Source organism: Patiria miniata, unplaced genomic scaffold (assembly GCF_015706575.1).
Source record: "Patiria miniata isolate m_02_andy unplaced genomic scaffold, ASM1570657v1 HiC_scaffold_6, whole genome shotgun sequence".
Taxonomy (NCBI): Eukaryota; Metazoa; Echinodermata; class Asteroidea; order Valvatida; family Asterinidae; genus Patiria; species Patiria miniata.
In genome coordinates, this window is record NW_024037073.1 from 20,530,818 (window position 1) to 20,551,654 (window position 20,837).

At 40.3% G+C, this 20,837-nt stretch overlaps 1 protein-coding gene across 1 annotated transcript; it reads left to right on the top strand.

Annotated features, from left to right (window-relative positions):
* The first annotated feature begins 1,095 nt into the window (after nucleotides 1–1,095).
* On the top strand, nucleotides 1,096–4,147 carry LOC119742457. Its single transcript, XM_038218390.1, has 3 exons — nucleotides 1,096–1,132; nucleotides 1,647–1,815; nucleotides 3,473–4,147. Exons 2-3 carry the CDS (start codon nucleotides 1,659–1,661, stop codon nucleotides 3,622–3,624), a joined length of 309 nt encoding a protein of 102 aa, XP_038074318.1. The 5' UTR covers nucleotides 1,096–1,132; nucleotides 1,647–1,658; the 3' UTR covers nucleotides 3,625–4,147.
* The last annotated feature ends 16,690 nt before the right edge of the window (nucleotides 4,148–20,837 follow it).

A 20,837-nucleotide genomic window follows, 5' to 3' on the forward strand; every position in this document is an offset into this window, starting at 1 on the left:
CTATATATCTTTTTGACTCATCCTGTAGTTGGTTCAACCGGTCACGTGGGAATAAACTTGATAAATACATCCTGAAAATGGCTTTGGGGATAATGACAGTATATGGATGTGATTGGACGGAGGAGTTGGTAGTTGGTTTCAATTTCGTCATGTTACTGACGACGGAAAGTAACATTCACTCACAACATCTTTAAGCACTAATTTTACTTTGTACAAAGGTGTATAGATGTAGACAACAGCAAAAAAGAGGAGATTTTCTTTTCTTTCAATCCATGCTGTCTTTTTTCCCCAAATGAATTGTGTTCTTCCCTTGGATGTTGATTTATTTACCCATACAACAATTCTGTACTTCCTTTCTGTGTGATATTCAATTTGATCTATTAAGGAATGGAGTCAAATGGAAGTTTTTATTTACAAATCACAATTTGATTTCTGTTCATCTGTTGCTTTTTTTTTCTTTCCTGGACGAATGTTGGTTGTCATCTGATAAGATTTTTTTTTTCAATTTCTGGGGTTGTTGTCATTTGAAATCAGTCTCTGCCTTGCCTGACAATCAAGTTGATGTTGTCATATTCTCAGTTTTGTTGATGGAACAATTTCTTTGCAAGACAATTTGCAAGGGCTAACTACTTGGTCTAACTACGTGGTGTCATGATTTAGTAACGGTTTGTGGTACCACTATGTAGAAGTCTCTTTTGGGAAGATATGTGGCTCTGAAAAGAACCGGTGTGTTCTTTTCAGAACCACACATCTTCCCAAAAGAGACTCTACATGCCTACATGGTGTTACTGCAAACTGCAAACCTTCACTAGAACACTGTCTTCCACAAATGTGACAATTGGGAAGGGGAAAGTGTGCTTGTCTATTTTTTATTTGGGGGGAATGTAATCCCCGACCCCTTTTCTTCGCTTGACATCCCCCCCCCCCCCCCCCGCACCTGATACTATGTAAATGTTTCAATAATTACATTGTTTATGTTTCAGTGATAGATATAAAGTGTTTGAGGACCTACGTGGATCTGTTTGGGCCTACAACGTCGCCCATTCACTGAGCGGATTCGGGATTACCCATCGAGAACTCGAAAAGGTAGGAGAGACCAAGGCCAGTTTCTTTGGTAAAATTATCCAGTCAGGTAAGACAAACATCTGTGAAAACTCATTTGCATTGGTCCACATCTCAGTTCTATGTTGATGATTGTGAAATTTGAAAATGTGAATCAGAAAGAAAGAATCAACTTCAGTACAATTGGTTTTCATCCATTTAATTATTGCTATTCTTTTCATTTATGTACTTTTTGTTGCCCTGGCCGAATTATTTTACAAACACTGTACACTCGAGTGTAGTCCGAGGGCTTGCACGGAACAAAAACACAAGCTTTCTTCGGGTTGGACACAAACCCACAATCTTCTGCTTCCTAGTGCAGATGCATTAACCACTCGACCACTGAGCTTGCTGTTGCAAGCTGGCCATTCTGAGTCTGATGTAGCAGTGCTTAACCCAACTTTGTGTGTGTAGGAAGTCATTAGTTTGAGTCCCACCTAAGCCTTCGGACAACACTAAGTGTACAGTGTTTACAAAATATGTCTGCGAAGGGCAAACAAAAATCCAATATAAAAAAAGATCATTTACATCTCGTAATTGCCCAGGTTCCCATCCAGATGATCCTTGATAAGACAGCAGACAGTACAGGCATCGACTCCAACACCCTAGCCTTACAGATGAAGGCCCATCCTGAGCTGAGGGACAAGCTTCATGTCGTCACCTCATGGGGGCCTTTGCCTGTCTACCCTGGGGTGGTCAACTCAGAATTACCTGGTAGGTACAGTGGACTCTGTGACTAAGTACCAGTGTTGTAGTCAGGTCACCAACGTCGAGTTTGAGTCCGAGTCCCGAGTCACAAGCCTCGAGTCCAAGTCCGAGTCACGAGTCACTTGTTTTTAGTTGTTCACCAAACTAATCATTTTTTTAAAATTATTTTTCAATCATCCATTCTGTCTTTTATGTAAATCCCAGTGTATATAGTTGTGTGTGTACATGTTGTTTAGACCCAAAATGTGTTTTCCTTTTAATTCCTATCCATAAAAAAATCCTCCCTCGTCCCTTCCCTCCTCGTTATTCCTCAATGATCCTTTCCCATCCCTACGTTAGGTTTTTTCTTTTGATGAAATTACGTGACTCGAGTCCCAAGTCACCAAGTGCGAGTTCGAGTCATCATCCTCGAGTCCGAGTCTGAGTCATTTTCCAATGTGACTCGAGTCGAGTCTGAGTCACAAAAAATGTGACTCGAGTCAAACTTAAGTCCGAGTCCTGGACTCGAGTCCTACAACACTGCCAAGTACTCCCTCTTAAGAAAAGTGGAACTCTTGAACGCATTGTCACCCAACACCTTGCGCTGATGTTAAAGCTATAGTGCATCATTTGCAGCCATCTGAAAAGTAACTGGCGTAATTATTGTTGAAAACAAACTTGGTTGAAAGATAGTAAGGGAACTAATCTCCCTGTGAAATTGTTCTTTCTGGGAAGCCTCTTTCTGGGAAGCTCTCATTTTGAAGAAATCAATGAAAGAAGGCCTTTCCACGGGCGCGCGGTTGCTATAATTCGTTGGATCAGTGCGCGACGTCGTGTATAGCTGCAATTCAAAACTATTCAAAACATGATTCAGTAACTTTTGATTTGAGTCAAACACGGGAACCTTTTCACCACAGGAATCTGCATGCCAAATAAAACTCTAATCAAATTAGGTTCTGCCCTCCCCGACGTATAAGCGCTGTATGCTCAGTGTGTTACCTCCTGAGTGAAAGTTGGAGAAAAAAAAATGTTGGCGAGGGGCAAAACCTAAATTGATTTTTACATCACCCCAACGGAAAATTCCATCTTATGAATAGTCAATGCGATACCCGCTGCTATGTACATCAGATTCAAACCAGCCAACCAATCCCCTTAGCTCGGTGGTCGAGTGGTAAGACATCTACACTAGAAAGTAGGAGGTCATGGGTTCGAGTCCCACCCGAGTGATTTTGTCCAACTTTCACTCGGGAGGTAACACACTGACCGTTTATACCGACCATTTATATGTCGGTGAAGGGCAAAACCTAATTTGATTTACATCACCCCGACACGAAATTCCACCTTATGGATACTTAATAAAATTAGTGTTACATACTTTGCGTAAAGATATTTGTTGTTTGGAAGAGGGAAGTACCTCAGACAGTCAGACCACCGTTTAAACAAGAGATCTGACCTGACACGTGTACATTAGGACATTCAAGGGCCTCATGATTCTGATATTTAGTCCCCCTGCAAATATTTAAATAATGTTGAACCCTGCGTCATATGTAGATCTGACAATCTACGTGCTTGCCAGTATCAGACTGTAAACGGCCTGCAAGAGCCTGCCATTTTGAGTCTGCGTTTAGTTTACCCACCATTTTGCTCGTCTCATTTTGAATATTCTTTGGTCATTTTTCCTCAGAGGATCTCAAGACATCTATCTCCAGGCATCTTCTCAACATGCATCTCGACCCCAAATGGCAAGCTCAACTGAACCAATACATGGTGTCCAAATTTGTGCCGGTTACACTGGATCAGTGCAAAGGTTTTATTAAAATAAAAATGTTCCAATAAACCAAAAAGGGAAACCGACTATTAGTGTATTATAAAATATGTTGCATTATTATGATATAACAATTGTAACAAAATAAGGGGACAGTGTTAAAAAAATCATAACAACTCTTTGTTGAAATCAGTACTCATGAATTGTAACTTGTCATGATGCAATATTGTGCTCTAAATTAATAATGCAATATACATATTTTATTATGTAAACATGTTTTTTATATATTTTACTGAAACCACAGAGACTAGTCGTCAATGTACAAGCTATTGTCACATCTTGCTGTGTTCAATGAGTTCGTTAGCAGGGCTCAAATTTTGTGTGAAAATTGTGTGGATAACAGTACCTGAAAGTATTATTTACTGGACCAATGTACATTCACAGATAAAATTGAAACACTGTTAACTCAAAGCCATGTGTATCATATGCAATGACCCGGAGAAGCATTGATTTAATGACAAAACTCTGTTCAAAGTCAAGATAGGAGTGGTACCAAATACCCTTTGAAAATATTCCAGCTGAAATTGTTTCGTGTGGATGTTGAAAGAGGGTGTCCACGGCACATTTTAACATTATGTATTAGCAATGGAATCCAGTTACAAGACACCCCAAAAAAGTGAATGTATTTCCTCAGTTTTCTTAAAATGTATACTATCCAATCAACCTTCAACAGGTTAGTTGTCATGCACCCTGCTTAAGATTTTTAGCAATTTTGTTGCTTCAAACGAAAGTAAAGGCACAAGAAGCAAATAATCATATGTACCTTTTAAGAAAGTTGCAGTCATTAGGATTATACAAGAAGTGTATTTCATTGCTTCTGATGGTAAATGGGAAACATCAAATGTGAACATTTTTAATAGTCAAATGAGTCCTGCATTTGTAGGATTAATCATGATCATGATAATCTTGAGACCAGATTTAGACAGCACATGCAATCATGAAAGGCATGTATTCATCTGTGTGCAATGTGTAATTATAAAACATCAAGATGAATGTTTATTCCCTTTGTTTTAAGTTGCCAAATCTTCCAAAGAATTTATATACAATTTAGAAGTGTTTTTGTCATTTCGTATAACCTTCGAGAGTGAAATACATTTTAACTTCAAAACAATGTGTGTTACAGTGAAGTGCAAATTTGCCTCGTTAAGATTATTTATGCAAATGCGATAAGGTTTTCTGTCATGGATGTTGGTATGAATTTAGATGATGTGGATATGATTCACCTACTTTAATGTAATTGTGTTTGTCATTTATAATACATGTACACCATATAATTATTCAACTTATCAGAATTTATGTGCTGTAAATTTTGGATTTTTGTGACTTGGTTTAAAAATTAACAGTCACTTCTTTCATATTTCAAAAAACTATATTTCCAATGGCAAATTATTAAAGTGGATGCGGTGTTTAAAGGGAATCATACTTTTTATTCTATAAATGTTCTATTTTTCTGGCAACATGATGTTAGAAATGAACTCTTTTGAACTTTTAATAAAATTGTATTTTCAATGGCAAATTTTATATTAAATACATGTACATGTAGATCTGAGCCAATTTACTTGTTTCAGTCAAATTATTCTGTGTGAAAGATTGACCATTTTTTTCCTCTTGCTTATGTCATTGTGTCACGCTTAATTTCTTGTTTACAGAATCCCAATGTTTTCAAGTAGATATCATGGCTGATGGAAAGTACTCAAGAAAAATAATCAAATCCAAATTTAAAATATCTTGAAAAATTTAAGTATCTTCCTTTTCTTGTACATATATTCAATGGGGAGTGCCCAGGGGAGTGCCGATAAAAGCCTACAATCGTGCACACTACATTACCTAATAGTGTACAGGGGCGGATCCAGGAATTTCGCAGGGGGGGGGGTGTTACATCAGCCAAAAAATCCGATGTAAACAGGTGTTTTTTTCCGGACATTTGGCCTCCGTAAAATTAAAAACTAGGGGGGGGGGGGGGGCTGGTTCCATATTTTAATAGGGGGCGCTGTTCAAATTCGACGATTAGTAACGCTAGATTACAGACTGGTGTGCCGTATTTTGAACAGGGGTACATTATACCAGTATAATTTTTTAGGAATTTGTATGATAATGGTTTTGTTTTATTTTTTTTATTTTTTTTTTTTACCCCAACCCCCCTCCCTCTAGATCCGTGCCTGGTGTAAAATTGATGGCCCCTGCTCACAACTGTTTTTTTTTTAGGGGGAAGGGGGGGGGGGGGGGGGGGAGAGACCGTTCGAATGTAACATCACCTTAATTCTAACATTTGCCACCGTCTTTTTGTACGGAATTCCTTTTTTTTAATGGGGGGGGGGGGTCTCAACAAACGTTTGGGTGCTCCCTGCCCCCCCCCCCCCCCCCCCCCACACTGGTGGAACCACATCTGAGGGTGAGTTCCCTCAACTGACTCGGCCCATTTCGGTTCTGTAGGCCACATTTCTTGCGTTTACCACAATTTGGTAAAAAAATAATGGACCCAGGATATTATACATATACTTAAACACAAAAACATACATACATAATCTTTACACCGTTCTAAAGGAACTTTGTTCTACTTTTTTTCATTTTGAGGTAGCATTTTTGGTATCAGGGGTCAATCTCTCTGGGGGTAATCTTGCCACCAAGTCTATGTTAAAAAGTTTCTACCGGTAATTTTAACAGCGCCCTCTAAACAAATCTTTGAGAGTGGTGATTTTGAAATTTCGGACTAGCTTCGGACTCGGTGTCGTAATCATTTCCACAACTAATTACATGTCCGATACAAGCAAGTCATAACATTTGGGCTGTCAACAACAAGAAATGTTCAAAGCAAAACAAAGACCGATACCAGTATATCCCGAAAGTGACAAAATAACATCGCTGGAAGTCAAAGCTAAATCTTTCAAACGAAACCAATGTTTACGAAAATTCCCAAGGTATGACGTATTGCCCACGTGAGGGCGCATACAGGTGGTGTTGTTTTGTGATACTGACAGGTGCAAAATGAATGATTGCAATTCACACGTGGTGGTTTGTTGTCATGTCAGTGCTGCATGCACATGTCACAATGAAAAGACCCTGTACTCAAGCCCTTCTCGCAAGTGTCGTCGCCATGTTGGGTCACTTTCTCCGGATGTTTTCATGGTTGTTTCTCTGCTAATTTGTGAGGTACTTGGTTCAGTACGTCCGCCGTCAACTCGATTTTCTTAACCCCTGAAAAACTGCAAGAAGTTCATGGCCTGGTCGTGAGTATTTAACAGGGACAGAATCGTATTACCAAGGTTGCGATCATGGCGATGTGCATTCACAAAGCGCGGGGTTTGCAATACAATTTTCCGTAAACCGTAGATCTAAAATTTTCACATAATCCTATTTAAACATTTTGGATTTTGAGCATGTTAAGGAAGTGACAGTTAAGCTAGTGGTTTCTCACGTTCGTCATGTGCATTTTCCCATGTTGAATAACTTGAAGTGTTCAACATATTTAATTGGCCTGATCGAAGATCAATCTGATAATTGACAATTATTATGTACCAAAAACAGGGCTGATGGCTTTCAGGGACTTCATTCATCCTTGCAACATATCTCTCTCTCTGTTATTTTAGTCTCTATTGTATTGGAGTGGTGATGTGAAGTAGTTTTCTACAGGAAATAATTAATGCTGGGTTCCTTTATTTTCAATAGGACCCAAAGAAATATTGATTGTGAAAAGAATGCAAAAGTCATATCCGTCACACCTTTTGTGACGGAAATGACAATTATTATATTACTTGGCTTTTGGAGGTATAATTACCTTTTCAAGTTGTTTACTTTACAAATTTGGCAGTAGGTACATATTGAGAAATACACGGGGACATGCATTTTGAGGGGGTTTTGAGGGAGTATTGTAAAGAATGAGCATCTTGTCCATTATGTTAAAGAGTTTTTAACACTGCACATAATAGGAGTCGTGTTAATTTCACTGCTCAGAAATCTTATTTTCATTCTATATTTTTTCGAATTATAGTGCCTTAAAGTGTCGGGACATGAAAGTAGACACTTGATACTGAAGAATGACCCATAGGCCCCTTTTTAATAAAAACTTGCTGGGAGTGTACATGCGGGAAGAAATTCATGATAAACTATCTCCAGCATTTAGGATAGAGATAAACCCACGAATGATTCTAGCGTAAGGTTGATGCATTGGCAGTTGTACTGTTTAACTATGTTCACTATAGGGTGTCAGTGGGTACATTTAATTTTTTGAAAAGAAGCTGAAACAATTAGAAGCAGTAGGTGAAAATTAACAAAAATCCACTTTGAAAAAAGATGTATATCATAAATTTAATTTAGCTACTTAAACTGTGCCTATTAATTTACTTGTGCTTTTAACAAATTCAATAAATATATAAAATCTGATATCAAAAAGTATTTTTGTCCTCTGCAGGCTGAGTGTAAACATTAAACTGAAATCCACAGGCAAAAGGGGAACTATGTATTGGTGGAGTGAGGAAATTATGGATGTGACATTTACACATTTAAACATTTAAAATAATAAACAAAATTCTAAATCGTATTTTTCCAAAAGTTTTAACAAAACTCAAATTTTAAAAACAGGAACCTATTTTCCGCTATCTTCCTTTGAGTTGAGCATGCATAACAAAAATAATCCAAACCTATTCAATTTGCTAAAAGCTAAGGAGAACTGCAGTACTAGATTACTTTCAGGCTACGTGCTCATCTTTTTATTGTTTTCAATGACAGCCCTCTTTTTATTATGTTACTCATTTATTATTTGTTGTGTCGATCATGTTGGTCTGCACAATGGGCAGTCGTCAGTCTTTGTGAAAGGGCTCAACATTGAGATGGTTCTTTAAATGTTTGCTAAACATTTACAAAATGAAACGTCACATCCTTAGAAGACATTGGAGGAGGAGGTCTAAGAAATTGGAGGAGGAAGGCAATTGGAGGTCTGTGGATGTTTGAGCTACTACGTACATGTAGAGGGTAACAGATGTCTCTGATGGTGATGCTGAAGTTTCGCAGAGCTATCGTCTGTTTGCTGACCTTCATTGCTAGACGGACAGAGCATGGATGTAGCTGCTTGATACTCATGATGATGGTGTCCCTTTTGGTGAGTGCTGGGTGTTCACTGATTTCCTGTAATTCTCCCCATCTGCCATGTGCTCTGTGTTTGTGCTGTCTGGCGTTGAGTTCTCTTGCTGGTGTACCCAGTGTACACCTTCTGCATTCGCAGGGGATGCATCAGGTTCGGTCTTGGAGGCTTGCTTGTCCTGTGGGCTATTGTGGATCTTGTGGGTGTGGAAAGCCCGGATACCTTTGTCATTTAGGAAGTACTGGATGTGATGAGAACTGCCTGTGTTGGGCTGTGTAATAGGCGGGGTGAGCCTAGTGGGTTCGACCTTGGGTGTAGGGGACCCTTTGGTAGGTGAAAGACTTTGGATCTTGCGTCTTGACTGGATGAGCCTTGAATCTGTTGTGTTGTAGTGCTGTCTTGATATGGTAAAGTTGTTGCCGGCCAGGATTGTGGTTGCTGATGCAGGCTTCCCAGACAAGGTTGCTCTTTGACTGGTGTTTGGATTTCCGGGTGCAGGAAGGATTGGTTGTCGATGTTGCCAGTCAGTGTCTGTCGGTCATCTCTAATAGACTCAGGGGTCGAGGGTGTTGTCAGACTGTTTTCAGACCTTAGCATCCGGGGATGAGATTCAAGGCGCCTGATCCTCACTGCGCCAGATGCTGCTGTAAATCCAGTTGAAGTCTTTCAGGACCTGCTGGAGGTCCCATGCTGTATGATGAAGTGATGAGAGTCTCATCCATGTACTGAAGACAAACTCTTGGTCTCAGATCTACGAAGGCAGTACTCCTATATGAAGGCATTGACTAAAACTGGGGATAGAGTTGATCCTGTGGAAGTTCCAGAAGGCTGCTTGGACAACTGGCTGTTCATTGGAAGAAAGACAGCAGGATGTAGGTGGGTCGCAGATCATGAACCTGGTTTGGAGTGTGGGGCTTCATATTTCTGCAGGGCGTAGTCAAGTCGGAGTCCCCCTTGGCACCGAGGCATGAGTAGCCTGTGGGGATGGCAGTGAATATCTGGTAGCCTTCATCGGGGTTGACCATGGTGTCGTTGGGAACACTGTGAGGTTGCGCTCATGGTGTCATTGGGATCATCACCCTCACCATCCCCATCACCCCCACTGGCGGCCGCCACCACCCCCCTCACCCTCACCACCACCATCACCATCATCATCATGCTGCTGCTGCTGCACTGCGCTGCGCTGCGCTGCGCTGCGCTGCGCTGCGCTGCGCTGCGCTGCGCTGCTGCTGCTGCTGCTGCTGCTGCTGCTGCTGCTGCTGCTGCTGCTGAAAACCTTTACTTGTGATCCCAACAAAGCCATGTGCAGCTTCAGTGGAGACTCCAGGTATTCATCACCAATCCCATGGGTGAGGCATGTCTCAAGGTCTCGGTCAGGAAACCTTCATGAAGACAAGCTGTGTGAGTGTGAAACCCTCTCTCTGGATTAGGTTTGTGATCTCCTACCCATCTACATCCTGCCGTCCTTCATCCAGTGGACAGGTCAATTCTTCAAGCAGTCAGCTGGAACTTCCACAGGATTAACCCCATCTCCAGTTCTGGCCAATATCATCATATAGTTCTGTACAGCTTTCGTGGATTTGAGAGCAACAGTTATCTTCAGTTTGTGGATGACACTTTCATCATTTTATCACACAGCACAGTACCTCCAGCAGTTCCTGAGACACTTCAGCTGGTTCACACACAGCAGCATCTGGCTCACCTTGGATCGAATCTTCTTCCTGGATATTGAGGCCTCCAGGCAGTCTGGCAGTATTCTCAGCCCTTTTGTCTATCAGAGAGCCACACATTGATAGGCATCTCCACAATCAATCTGTCCAGTGCCCTGGGATCTATTCATCAGTCATTGGCACCCTTGTCTGGCAATCCTTCATCATTGACCACGATCCTTTGCTGCGACAACTTTGCTATGTCAAGGCAACAATCCAACACGACCGATTTGGGGTACATCAAGTTGAGACACTTGATCCGAAGTCTTTCACTGACTAAAGTGTTTCGTATACTCAAAGTCTACCCATCAGGTTCATCTGGTCCATTACACTTCCCTTCATAGGCAGCTCTTATTGCATTTAGTCCTTCCTGAATGACACTGGCATCTAGGTTTTCCATGCCTAACATGATCTGCAATAGCCTACAAGGATGAGTAAGACTCTGAGACCTAACCTGATGTAACACCTGTGAATACAGAAAGGTCTGCATTGGGTACATCGGTGAGGATCTTAGCGCTGGACTCCATGAACACAAGGCGCATGGTTCTTTGGGGAGATTGCAGGAAATTTTTGATAATTCAGCATTTTACCGATCGGTAGCACCTCATCATAAGTATTGAGTGCCACAATCCTTGCCGAGTCTGAAAGGCCTTGGATGTCTGGCACAGGATTTTTCTGCAGGACATCAGTTCCATCATCAGTGATATCTGGAGTCCTTTGCTGTGCTAGCATCTCAATATTCCACAGGCCTCCAATACTCACTCCACCAATAGTTAACATCTAGTTCCCCTTTTAGCTTGTCTGTGGGTGTCTGTCCTCAAAACTCAGCTCTGTAAGTAACATTCATGTACATGTACTCACTTGACATTCTATAGTGAACAAAAATTGCCCTTTCTTGCCTTATGTTAATTGTCCTGTCTTGCCTGCCACTTTCTTGCCTAAAGTGCCAATATTTGCCTAAAGTGCCACTTAATTCTTACCTAAAGTGCCAACTATTTCTTGCCAAAAGTGCCAACTATTTCTTGCCAAAAGTGCCAATTAATTCTTGCCTAAAGTGCCAATTAATTCTTGCCTAAAGTGCCAATCCTTGTCTAAAGTGCCATCTCTTGCCTAAAGTGCCATCTCTAGCCTCAAGTGCCATCTCTTGCCTCAAGTGCCATCTCTCGCCTAAAGTGCCATCTCTCGCCTAAAGTGCTAACTCTTGCCTCAAGTGCCAATTCTCGCCTAAAGTGCCAATTAATTCTTGCCTAAAGTGATAATTCTTGCCATGTTGTCTAATGTCTCTAGGCCTATTGCCATCACTTGCCATAATTACATCCCTTCTTTACCGATACTGTCCTACGTGCAAAATGTTATTCCAATCAAAGCTGCCATGCATCAACCCTCCTTGCCAGGCATGTACACTCCCATTCTAGACACACAATTCTAGTTCTAACCTCAGTTAGTTGCCTTCAACTTCAAGTCAATGGCTGGATTGAAGGTCTAGTTCATTAGGTTTTTTTAGGTTAAGATTAATTCAAAGTAATCCCTTGCTAATTTGTTTAGTCATACAGAAAATTGGTAAAAGTTCACACTGAAAGCCACAGCCCTTTACGTTGTTTTATTTCAATTAATTGTACTGGATGCTAGTATTGCTGCTGTTGCAAGCAGGTCATCACCCTTATTAGGTAAACCATGCAAAGCCAAACCATTGGCACCAGTTGTCTTTTATGTGGACGACCACACAAGTAATGTACTTGCATGCATATGGTGAGTAACCACTTAATTTTGTCACTTCCTTTGAAAAACATGTTCACCAGAGCCCTTGAATTAGAAATTGTTTGAAACAAAATAAAAAAACAAAAACAAGACTATGAAACCCCCCTCCCCCAAAACACCCCTACCCTTATCCTAACCACTGACTTTGTGACTCAGCATGGCAACACTTGTTAAATCTTTGATACTTGATAAAAAATTACTTCTACTTTTTAAATACATTCAACGTTTTCAATCCTTTTTTGTTATAACTTCAAATTTGTGTTACTTTTTATTGTTGATTCTTTTTGATAGGCAATTTGTTGGTGTCATTTGACATTTCTTGATCTTTTAAAGAATTTGGGGTCAGAGAAGGCAAACCCATCTACATGTAACAAGAATTATGGTGTTTTCACTAGCTTATTAATTGAGTGTGAGTGTTGCCTCAAGTAGGCCTACTCAAGTCTAAGCTTTGGGCTTGTCCACGTAGTAAGTGCGAGGGCATAAATGTCAAAACCAAATCATGATTTCTGATTTAAATATTTTTTTGGTATTTCCATCAGTTTTTTTACAAAAAACTTGAACACCTTTGAATCTCCTGCTTTTGTCTGTTGATGGAATGGACTGTCACAGTGCCTTTAAACAAGATCTGACTGTTGGTGACTAGCCTGTGTAAAAGGCATGGCAGGGGAAAAGAATTGAAATTTTGACTGTCTGTGACCGATCACACAAAAGTTAGTGTTGAAGGCTACTTAACAGTAATGACCGAATTTAAATAAGTGTCAGCAGTTTATTACTTTACTTTGTCTTACATTTTATTTTGGTATTCAAAATCAAGAAAAACCAAATTAAACTAAAGTCAAAATTCAGGCATGCAACTTTTCCTCGGATCTGCTGATTTCCTTGGTTTTAACTTTTCGTGAATGCTATTACAAATTGAAAATACCATACAAAGTCTTGTGTGGTTTTGGAGTTTCCTTTTTTCCCCCTAAAATGCCAGTTGCATGCCTGAAAACAGTAAACATACATAAGCATTTGAATAATCATTATCATTAGAAAAAAGGTTCAAAATATCTTGTGATAAAACACTGAGGCACACAGTATTTCAAAAGGGTTTGTTTGACTTTTTAGAAATGATTCAGTACAATGTTAGGCTGTAATATGATTTATTTCAATTAATTATTTTGCTTGAAAAATATTCCTGAACTAGCAATTTGCTCCCTATGTTCCTCCAGTTACATGAATTAGGAAACTAGTATTTTTAAGTTGGTCACCAGTAATCCTCACCGTTTAGAGAAAACATATCCCCATCTATAGGCAAGAAAACTGAATGAGTCAGTGGACAATGCAGTAAAGAGACAGTGACAGCAGTTACTTTCAAAACCACTTCTACGTTTGTCCACTAAGTCATTAAAAAAAGCAATGTACCGGTATACTAACTTTGGATGTTTCCAAAGGATCTATTAAAAAACAACAATGACCAGTTAACTACTACTTCCAAATTCAATTTCCAGTCAAATTTGCCAAAAACAAAATACCTCTTCAATTTATAAATCACAAAAAAACATGTCTTGTAAATCAAGATGATCAAAGAAATCTATCTAAATAGATTTCAATAACAATTAAATGTTATTGCAAATAATAACAAATACAGTTCACCGTATTTTAAAACTTTGGTGTTCTGCTGCTGATTTCAGCCTCTCAGTGGTGTTACACTAGAGATGACAGCCTTTCCGGTGTCCTCTGTCGTCTCTGCGACTCTACGTCAAACTCGACGGTTGCTACTGCATTAATCCACGTCTTGAGCATCCCGGCTCATCAACCATCTACCTCAAATTTGCACCTCAGGCTACAGGCTACAAGGGCCAAGGGCCATGGTTTCCTTGTCATTCACGATCTTGGATTCGCTGATCCAGCCGCTCTTGGTCTCAGCTCCACACCACTATTTGCCTTAATAAGCAGTCTGTAATATCTGCTTCTGCAAGTTGCAGCAAATGCGGCAGCTATACCGGCTTGTAAGAAAGCGCGCGGCTCAGAGGATCAAAGCATGACATCCATGTCTATCAAAAATCAAATGTGCTCTGCCATGGCACACCCAAAAATCTCTCTTATACCAGCAATCACTGCAAACCAACCGTGATACCTAACATTCCTCTTCATTCATTACAACCTCAAGGAATTCAAACACAAAGATTGAGGAAGAATTGGATAAGCTTATTCAATTAAACACAAAAGGCATTACATGCTATTGGTATGGGTAACACAAAGGAAGAGAATTCTACTGCTCCTGTCAGTCCTGTATTGCTAAACAAAATAGTAGGTTATTTACATGTTGGCAAAGAAATCCATGGCCCTGTGTAAATAAGAGTCAGAAGTTAATGAATAAACATGAAGAAGTCTACAAGCACATTTGGAAAGATATAAAACACTTCAAATCTAAGGGGAATTCTGACAGTAGCATAGTGTAGTGTAGACTTACCATCGGGTAAACTGTTTGTGTGCTCCGTGCCTTGGCTAGCAACAGACTGATGTGCTGCGCCTCTTCATGCAAGTATGCCCTCAACGAAAGCGCACTATGCAACTGTTCACGTGACGTGCTTCATAGCAACACTCGTAGCGATGTATGATTTGCATTACAATGGGCCCTCTTTAATTAAGCCAGGGTGTCCCGACCTGAAAGCTTATACACAATAACTCACAAATTACATTAATAAAAAATAACAATTTTGCCAACATGAAAAGTTACCTCTTGTTAACTGTGGTACTGGAGATGTCTTACAGTTTAATTTGTTTTAATTAAGAGAATACTTTAAAGAACATTTTCATAACAATTTAAGAACCATTTAAGAACCTTTTCCAAACAAGTTAAGAATGATTTTAGAATATTTTAAGAGCACTTTAATAACACTTTTAAATTATGGGACGTCTCTAATGGGAGCAGTACTCAGAAAGAATAATTTGGGACCTAATGGTTCATTTCTTCTTAAGCTTGGCATTGAAGATGATGTCAAACATCCACATCCTTTTCTGATCTTGGTTGCTATGCTGGCTGAAACTTGGTGACGATGAAGGTTTTGTCATCTTGGTAGCAGTCCAGCTCAATGTCTCCTCAAGATCGATGTCTGGCACCAGCTCACCCGAACTGGTCCCAGTTGGACCAGTAAGTTTTTGATGCTGGACCATTTATTGATACGGCACTCTGGTATGGTTGACTGCTGCATTTTTCTCCTTCAGAACCCAGGTTATGGTGTCGTTCTTTAGTTGGGCCTCACTTGTTTTGATTGGCTCTGCATGTTTTGATTGGCTCTGCACATCCCGCCTGCATGGCTTCTTCTACTGGTGACTCAGCCCTAGAGGTGTTGCGTTCGATGCTTGAGGAAGCTGGACAACAGCTCGCAATTACGCCTTGTTACACAGTAATTAGGTTTGGGTTTGGACGGGGTCTACCCGATGTTCCCCAATACCTGTTCCCCAATACCTATATATGTTCCCCAAAATCCTCAGGGTTAGGCTTAGGGTTAGGGTTAGGTTTAGATGGTTAGGGTTGGATGGTTAGGTTTAGATGGTTAGGTTTAGATGGTTAGGTTTAGATGGTTAGGTTTAGATGGTTAGGGTTAGGTTTAGATGGTTAGATTTAGATGGTTAGGTTTAGACGCTTAGGGTTAGACGCTTAGGGTTAGATGCTTAGGGTTACATGCAGATGCTTGCAGGGTCAGGGTTGTGGAACATGTAGGTATTGGGCAACATAGGTAGGCACCTGGTTCGGACAATGCCAGACTTGCATAGGCGATAACTCTTTGTTTCCCTTCCTAAACTTGCGAGAGAACTCACTCATCCCATCCCTGCTGGCATCAGATCGAGTATGTATTGGCCCTCCAATTGAGAGTAACCCAGGGTATGGGCCTCCTGCAATTCTTTCTTGAGGGTGTTGAAAGAGCTGTCACACTACTCGTCCCATATGAAATCACGATTCTTCTTGGTTAAACAGTGTACGTAGTGGCCGTGCTTGTAGTGAGTGTATCTCGTTCTTCCAGTAGGAAGAAGACTTTGAAAAGTTCCTCACAAAGGTTTGAATGGTCTTTGTATGTTTGAAGGGTTTGTTTTGCATGAGGTATGCAATTCTCATTCGTCTTTGGTAGTGGTTTGGCCGGAGTGGGAACAAAGTTTAAATCTTTACTCGGGGCTGTTTTCTCTGATGTGGAGATGGATAGCTTATGATAGGTTGAATATAACGTGTTCATTGTTTTTGTTTTTGGCCAAATAAGCTCGGGATTGGGTTTTATTTACTCGGTGGAGTTCCATGTGAACTTTACAAGGAAGCTTGAAATATTTGAAATGATATATATTGTAGGTTGTGTTTCCAGATGTCGAAGGAGTTGACAGTTTCATTCTTGTCCAAACACCATTGTTTTGGTGCTCGATGTGAACTGGCAATGGTGATTGGAAGGGTAAGGACACTCTTGTTGGTAAAAACTGAAAGTTAGTGTTATTACGCAGCTGTAGTATCAGCTGGCTAGCTGTTCACCTGTTTGTGAATGATGCATATGGGTCAGAAGTCCAAATGTAGCACTCAAAGTCGGCGGTTTGTTGTGACCAGTCCTTTTATGAGCTGAAAAGTGCATGGAAATGTTTCCAACGTTGCCACCATGCCACTATAGTAGTTGAATGGGGGATACCACATGAATGAATCACCATTGCAGGCCTGCACCAGAGACGGGTACTAATACATGTACCGTTGAAAAGTGTTATTTAGCTAAATCATATTTTTGTTGTGTGATTTATATCTTGCAGACACTTTGCTTCCACAATTTAAGTCTTTACAATTTGCAATAATTAGGTTTTGCCCTTCACCGACATATAACCACTGTCTACTCGGTGTGTTACACCCGAGTAAAAGTTAAACAACCTCACGTGCTTGGTGGTCGAGTGGTAAGACGTCTGCTCAACAAAGCAGAAGGTTGTGGGTTCGATTCCCACCCGAGTGCTTTTGCTGACTTTCACTCAGGTTGAACACACTGAGTATACAGTGTTTGTACGTCGATGAAGGACAAAACCTAATATTGATGCAAATTCTATCTTATGAATAGTCTTTGCTACTTGATATGAACACTCCCCGATAGAAACGATACATGACACTCATTTGAAAATCCTCTGTACAGGCCTGGCATATCTTTTAAAAGTAAAGGCCTCAGATGCAGATGCTTCCAGGGTTAGGGTTGTGGAACATGTAGGTATTGGGCAACATAGGTAGGCACCTGGTTCGGACAATGCCAGACTTGCATAGATGATAACTCTTTCTTTCCCTTCCTAAATTTGCGAGAGAACTGACTGATCCCATCCCTGCTGGCATCAGATCGAGTATGTATTGGCCCTCCAGTTGAGAGTAACCCAGGATAGTGACCTCCTGCAATCCTGTCTTGAGGGTGTTGAAAGAGCTGTCACACTACTCGTCCCATATGAAATCACGATTCTTCTTGTTAAACAGTGAACGTAGTGGCCGAAGGGGGGATGCCACATGTTGAATGGGGGATACCACATGAATGAATCACGGTCAAGTACCTCCCTCTCTCTTCAGTCCGATGGCGTAATTTGCGCTCAGTGGCCATTACTAGTCTACGCCAACAATCTTGATCCACTGCTGATCTTGATGCTGCTGCAAGTCCCTGTCTGGTCCACTGCTTTATGTCGTTGGTTCCATGATGTTGTTGGAGGACGTCTCTTCCCATAGACCAATCCCTGGATTATTTCTTTGTCGATTCCTTCGCGGCGCATGACGTGGCCAAAGAAATGCATCTTCCGCACAGCCATCTGTTGTCTCAGCATCAACTCACTCCCTGTGCTATCCAATACCCAGCGGTTGGTCCTCCTCTCCATCCACGACACTCGGAGAACGCGTCTGTATGCCCAGATCTCAAAGGTATCCACTCTACGCTAGTCTGCCCTTGGACTCACAACCGTAGGAAGCTATAGCTATAAATAGTGACACACACGTAACAATAACAATATAATAATATAAAGGACATCAATACAGTGAAATAGTAAATTATAAGAATTATGCACAGAAGTTACATGTGCCACAATATTGCACTATGACACAAAACAAAACAAGAAAAAAAAAACATGTTCACATCACAAAATCACCACATTCTTAAAAAAGTAAAATATACTGAAAGAACAGAACAAGGATTAAAAATGACGGGCCTGGTGTGCTATTACCCCGATTTGAGTCTATGCAGCACTCTGTTCCCTGGCTAGCAACAGACTAATGCGCAACGCCTCTTTTTCCCACAAGTACGCCCTCAATGATCGTACGCTACCAAACTGAAAAGGTGACGCGCTTCATAGCAGCACTTCACATGCTTTATAGTTGTCAACTCTAATATGTCGGAATCTACATGTATACTGTATACTCACCAGCTTAACTTTGCAAATAAAAAAAAAGGATGTGACTATTTCGTTGGAATAATTCCTTTGGCAATGAAGGGGGGGGGTAATGTTACTGCAAAAATAGATTTAACATTAATGCCACCATACTCTGTGTGCCTCAGTGTTTCATCGAAATATAATTTGGAAACTGTTCTCTGATTATTTCATTTAAACACGATATAGACCTACCTTGACAAATAAAAATGTTAATCTAATTCTTCTCACATATGGATCATGTGCCAACTTTCTAACCATAAATATTTTACTTTCTTCAATTACCGACTATCAAAAACCATTGAAAATACCAGTAAAATGTGAAATTATTCTTTTAAATTAGAAAACTCGGGAAATGTTTGAACAATATAGTACTCAAGTTATTACTCGTACGCATATATGTTATTGATAATTCATAGCATAATATGGTAATATTTATTGTCCTTTCATAGTCAACTTGAATATGTCTGAGTCAATACGTTATACTCATCAGCTTAACTTTGTAAGTTTAGTTGCATGTGAATATTGCATGGGAATAATACTGAAGGCAATGATGAAGGATTAACGCTACTGCGAACATTGATTAAATGAGATCAATATGCCACCATACTCTTTGAAAATATATTAAAAATGGCATTTTACTATATTAGAGTATTGGTATACAGAACAGGTCTTAATATATACATGTAGGACACTTAAGTTGGGATTTGCTTTCTCTGACGATCAAATTGCTTGAGAGTCAACAAATTCAAATCAATGTTGACTCCAATGAAACTTCTGCATAGTGCCACATTGAATGTCAGTTGAAAGACCACTTTACCACTGGCCAGTTGTTTGGTGGTTTGCTATGCTATTTTATAAGGGCACACTAATCAGTATTCACAGTGTTTTACAATCCCACAAGGACAAGCAGGACCTGAAGTGCAGACCTTGAGAGAATCTGCTGCGAATGTGGTGAGGTGCAATGCGAGACTCGATGAATAAAGATCCCTGTTTTGGCCCATCCTCACTGGACAGTCCGATGGGTCACCTATACTCAAGGACTCGGCACCCATAGCAATGTGTCCCCACTTTAGCAAGCCTACGGGTCTTCTATACCCATGGCATCTTACTCCTGTGCTGGGCCCAGGGACAATAGACCTGCTTTGTTTACCTTCACTGGAGGAGCAGTAATGATTGGCTGTACTCTGTGAGGAGCATCTCCATAGCCAAGGAGTCAGGAGTCATCCAGCCCTCAAGGATAGCACCAGCTTCTCTCGTCTCATTAGCATCTCCTGTCACTGATGATGCACAGAATGGAGACCAGGAGTCATGGAAACACGAGCTTGTCCCAATTGCAGTTGCTAGGTAAGACTGTGCCATACTTTTTAATCATTCTTAAAAGAAAATATCTCGAAAGAAAATGTGTAATTCCCATGGTGAAAACTTATCTGAATAACACAGTGCTTGTTGGCCTCTACTTTTGAATGCCCTCATGTAAAGTTGTTTTTTTCCTGTGGATTAATTGTCTTGGTCCTGTGGATTACTTGTCGTGACTTTGAAACATTGCAAATCACAATATGCATCTAGTCAATATCTATGTTCGTTCATTTTCCTGCCAACTAAGTTGGCATGTAAACAGTAAAAACATGATATTTTTTCCATCGTAAACTATGTACCTTTCCACCCAGCACTTTGTCCAGTCTGGAAGCTGGCTGCCCATATGCTTGTACCTCTTTCCTGTTTGAATCAATTTTTTACCGAGAGCTTGGTCCTCTTTGATTCACTCAGGCCACTTTTTTTTCCCCTGTGTCCCTTTCTGTTGCCTTGATGAATTTGCCCTGCTAGTGTGTCATTATGTAGGTTGTGTTGCCTGACAAAATGACCAAATGTGGCCATATTCAAGGGAAGGTGTCACTGTTGCTGTTAGGCATACAGAGTGCATACTCCCATAAATATCACTTTCAAACAAACGTTTGATCTGAAGTGTAAAATCTCTTTAAAATGCTAATTAAACCAAACTATGTCATCCGTCACTGACCAAATCTTGGTCAGCAACAACGTTTTCTGTAAAGTTACTGGACAAGCATTATCAGATAGTGATTTTTCTGTGGCTTATATCTCTTCTCTTTTATACAACTGCAACTCCTCAGAGAGTTCTATGTACATGTCAACCATTGCAAGAATGTAAAAAGAAAACAGTTTTTGATCGGGTTTTTAACAATTGTGTAACATGGTGCACAACTTAAAAACAAAAAGAAAGAAAAGTTAGTACCACTTGATAAAAAAAGTCATTTGTGGAAGT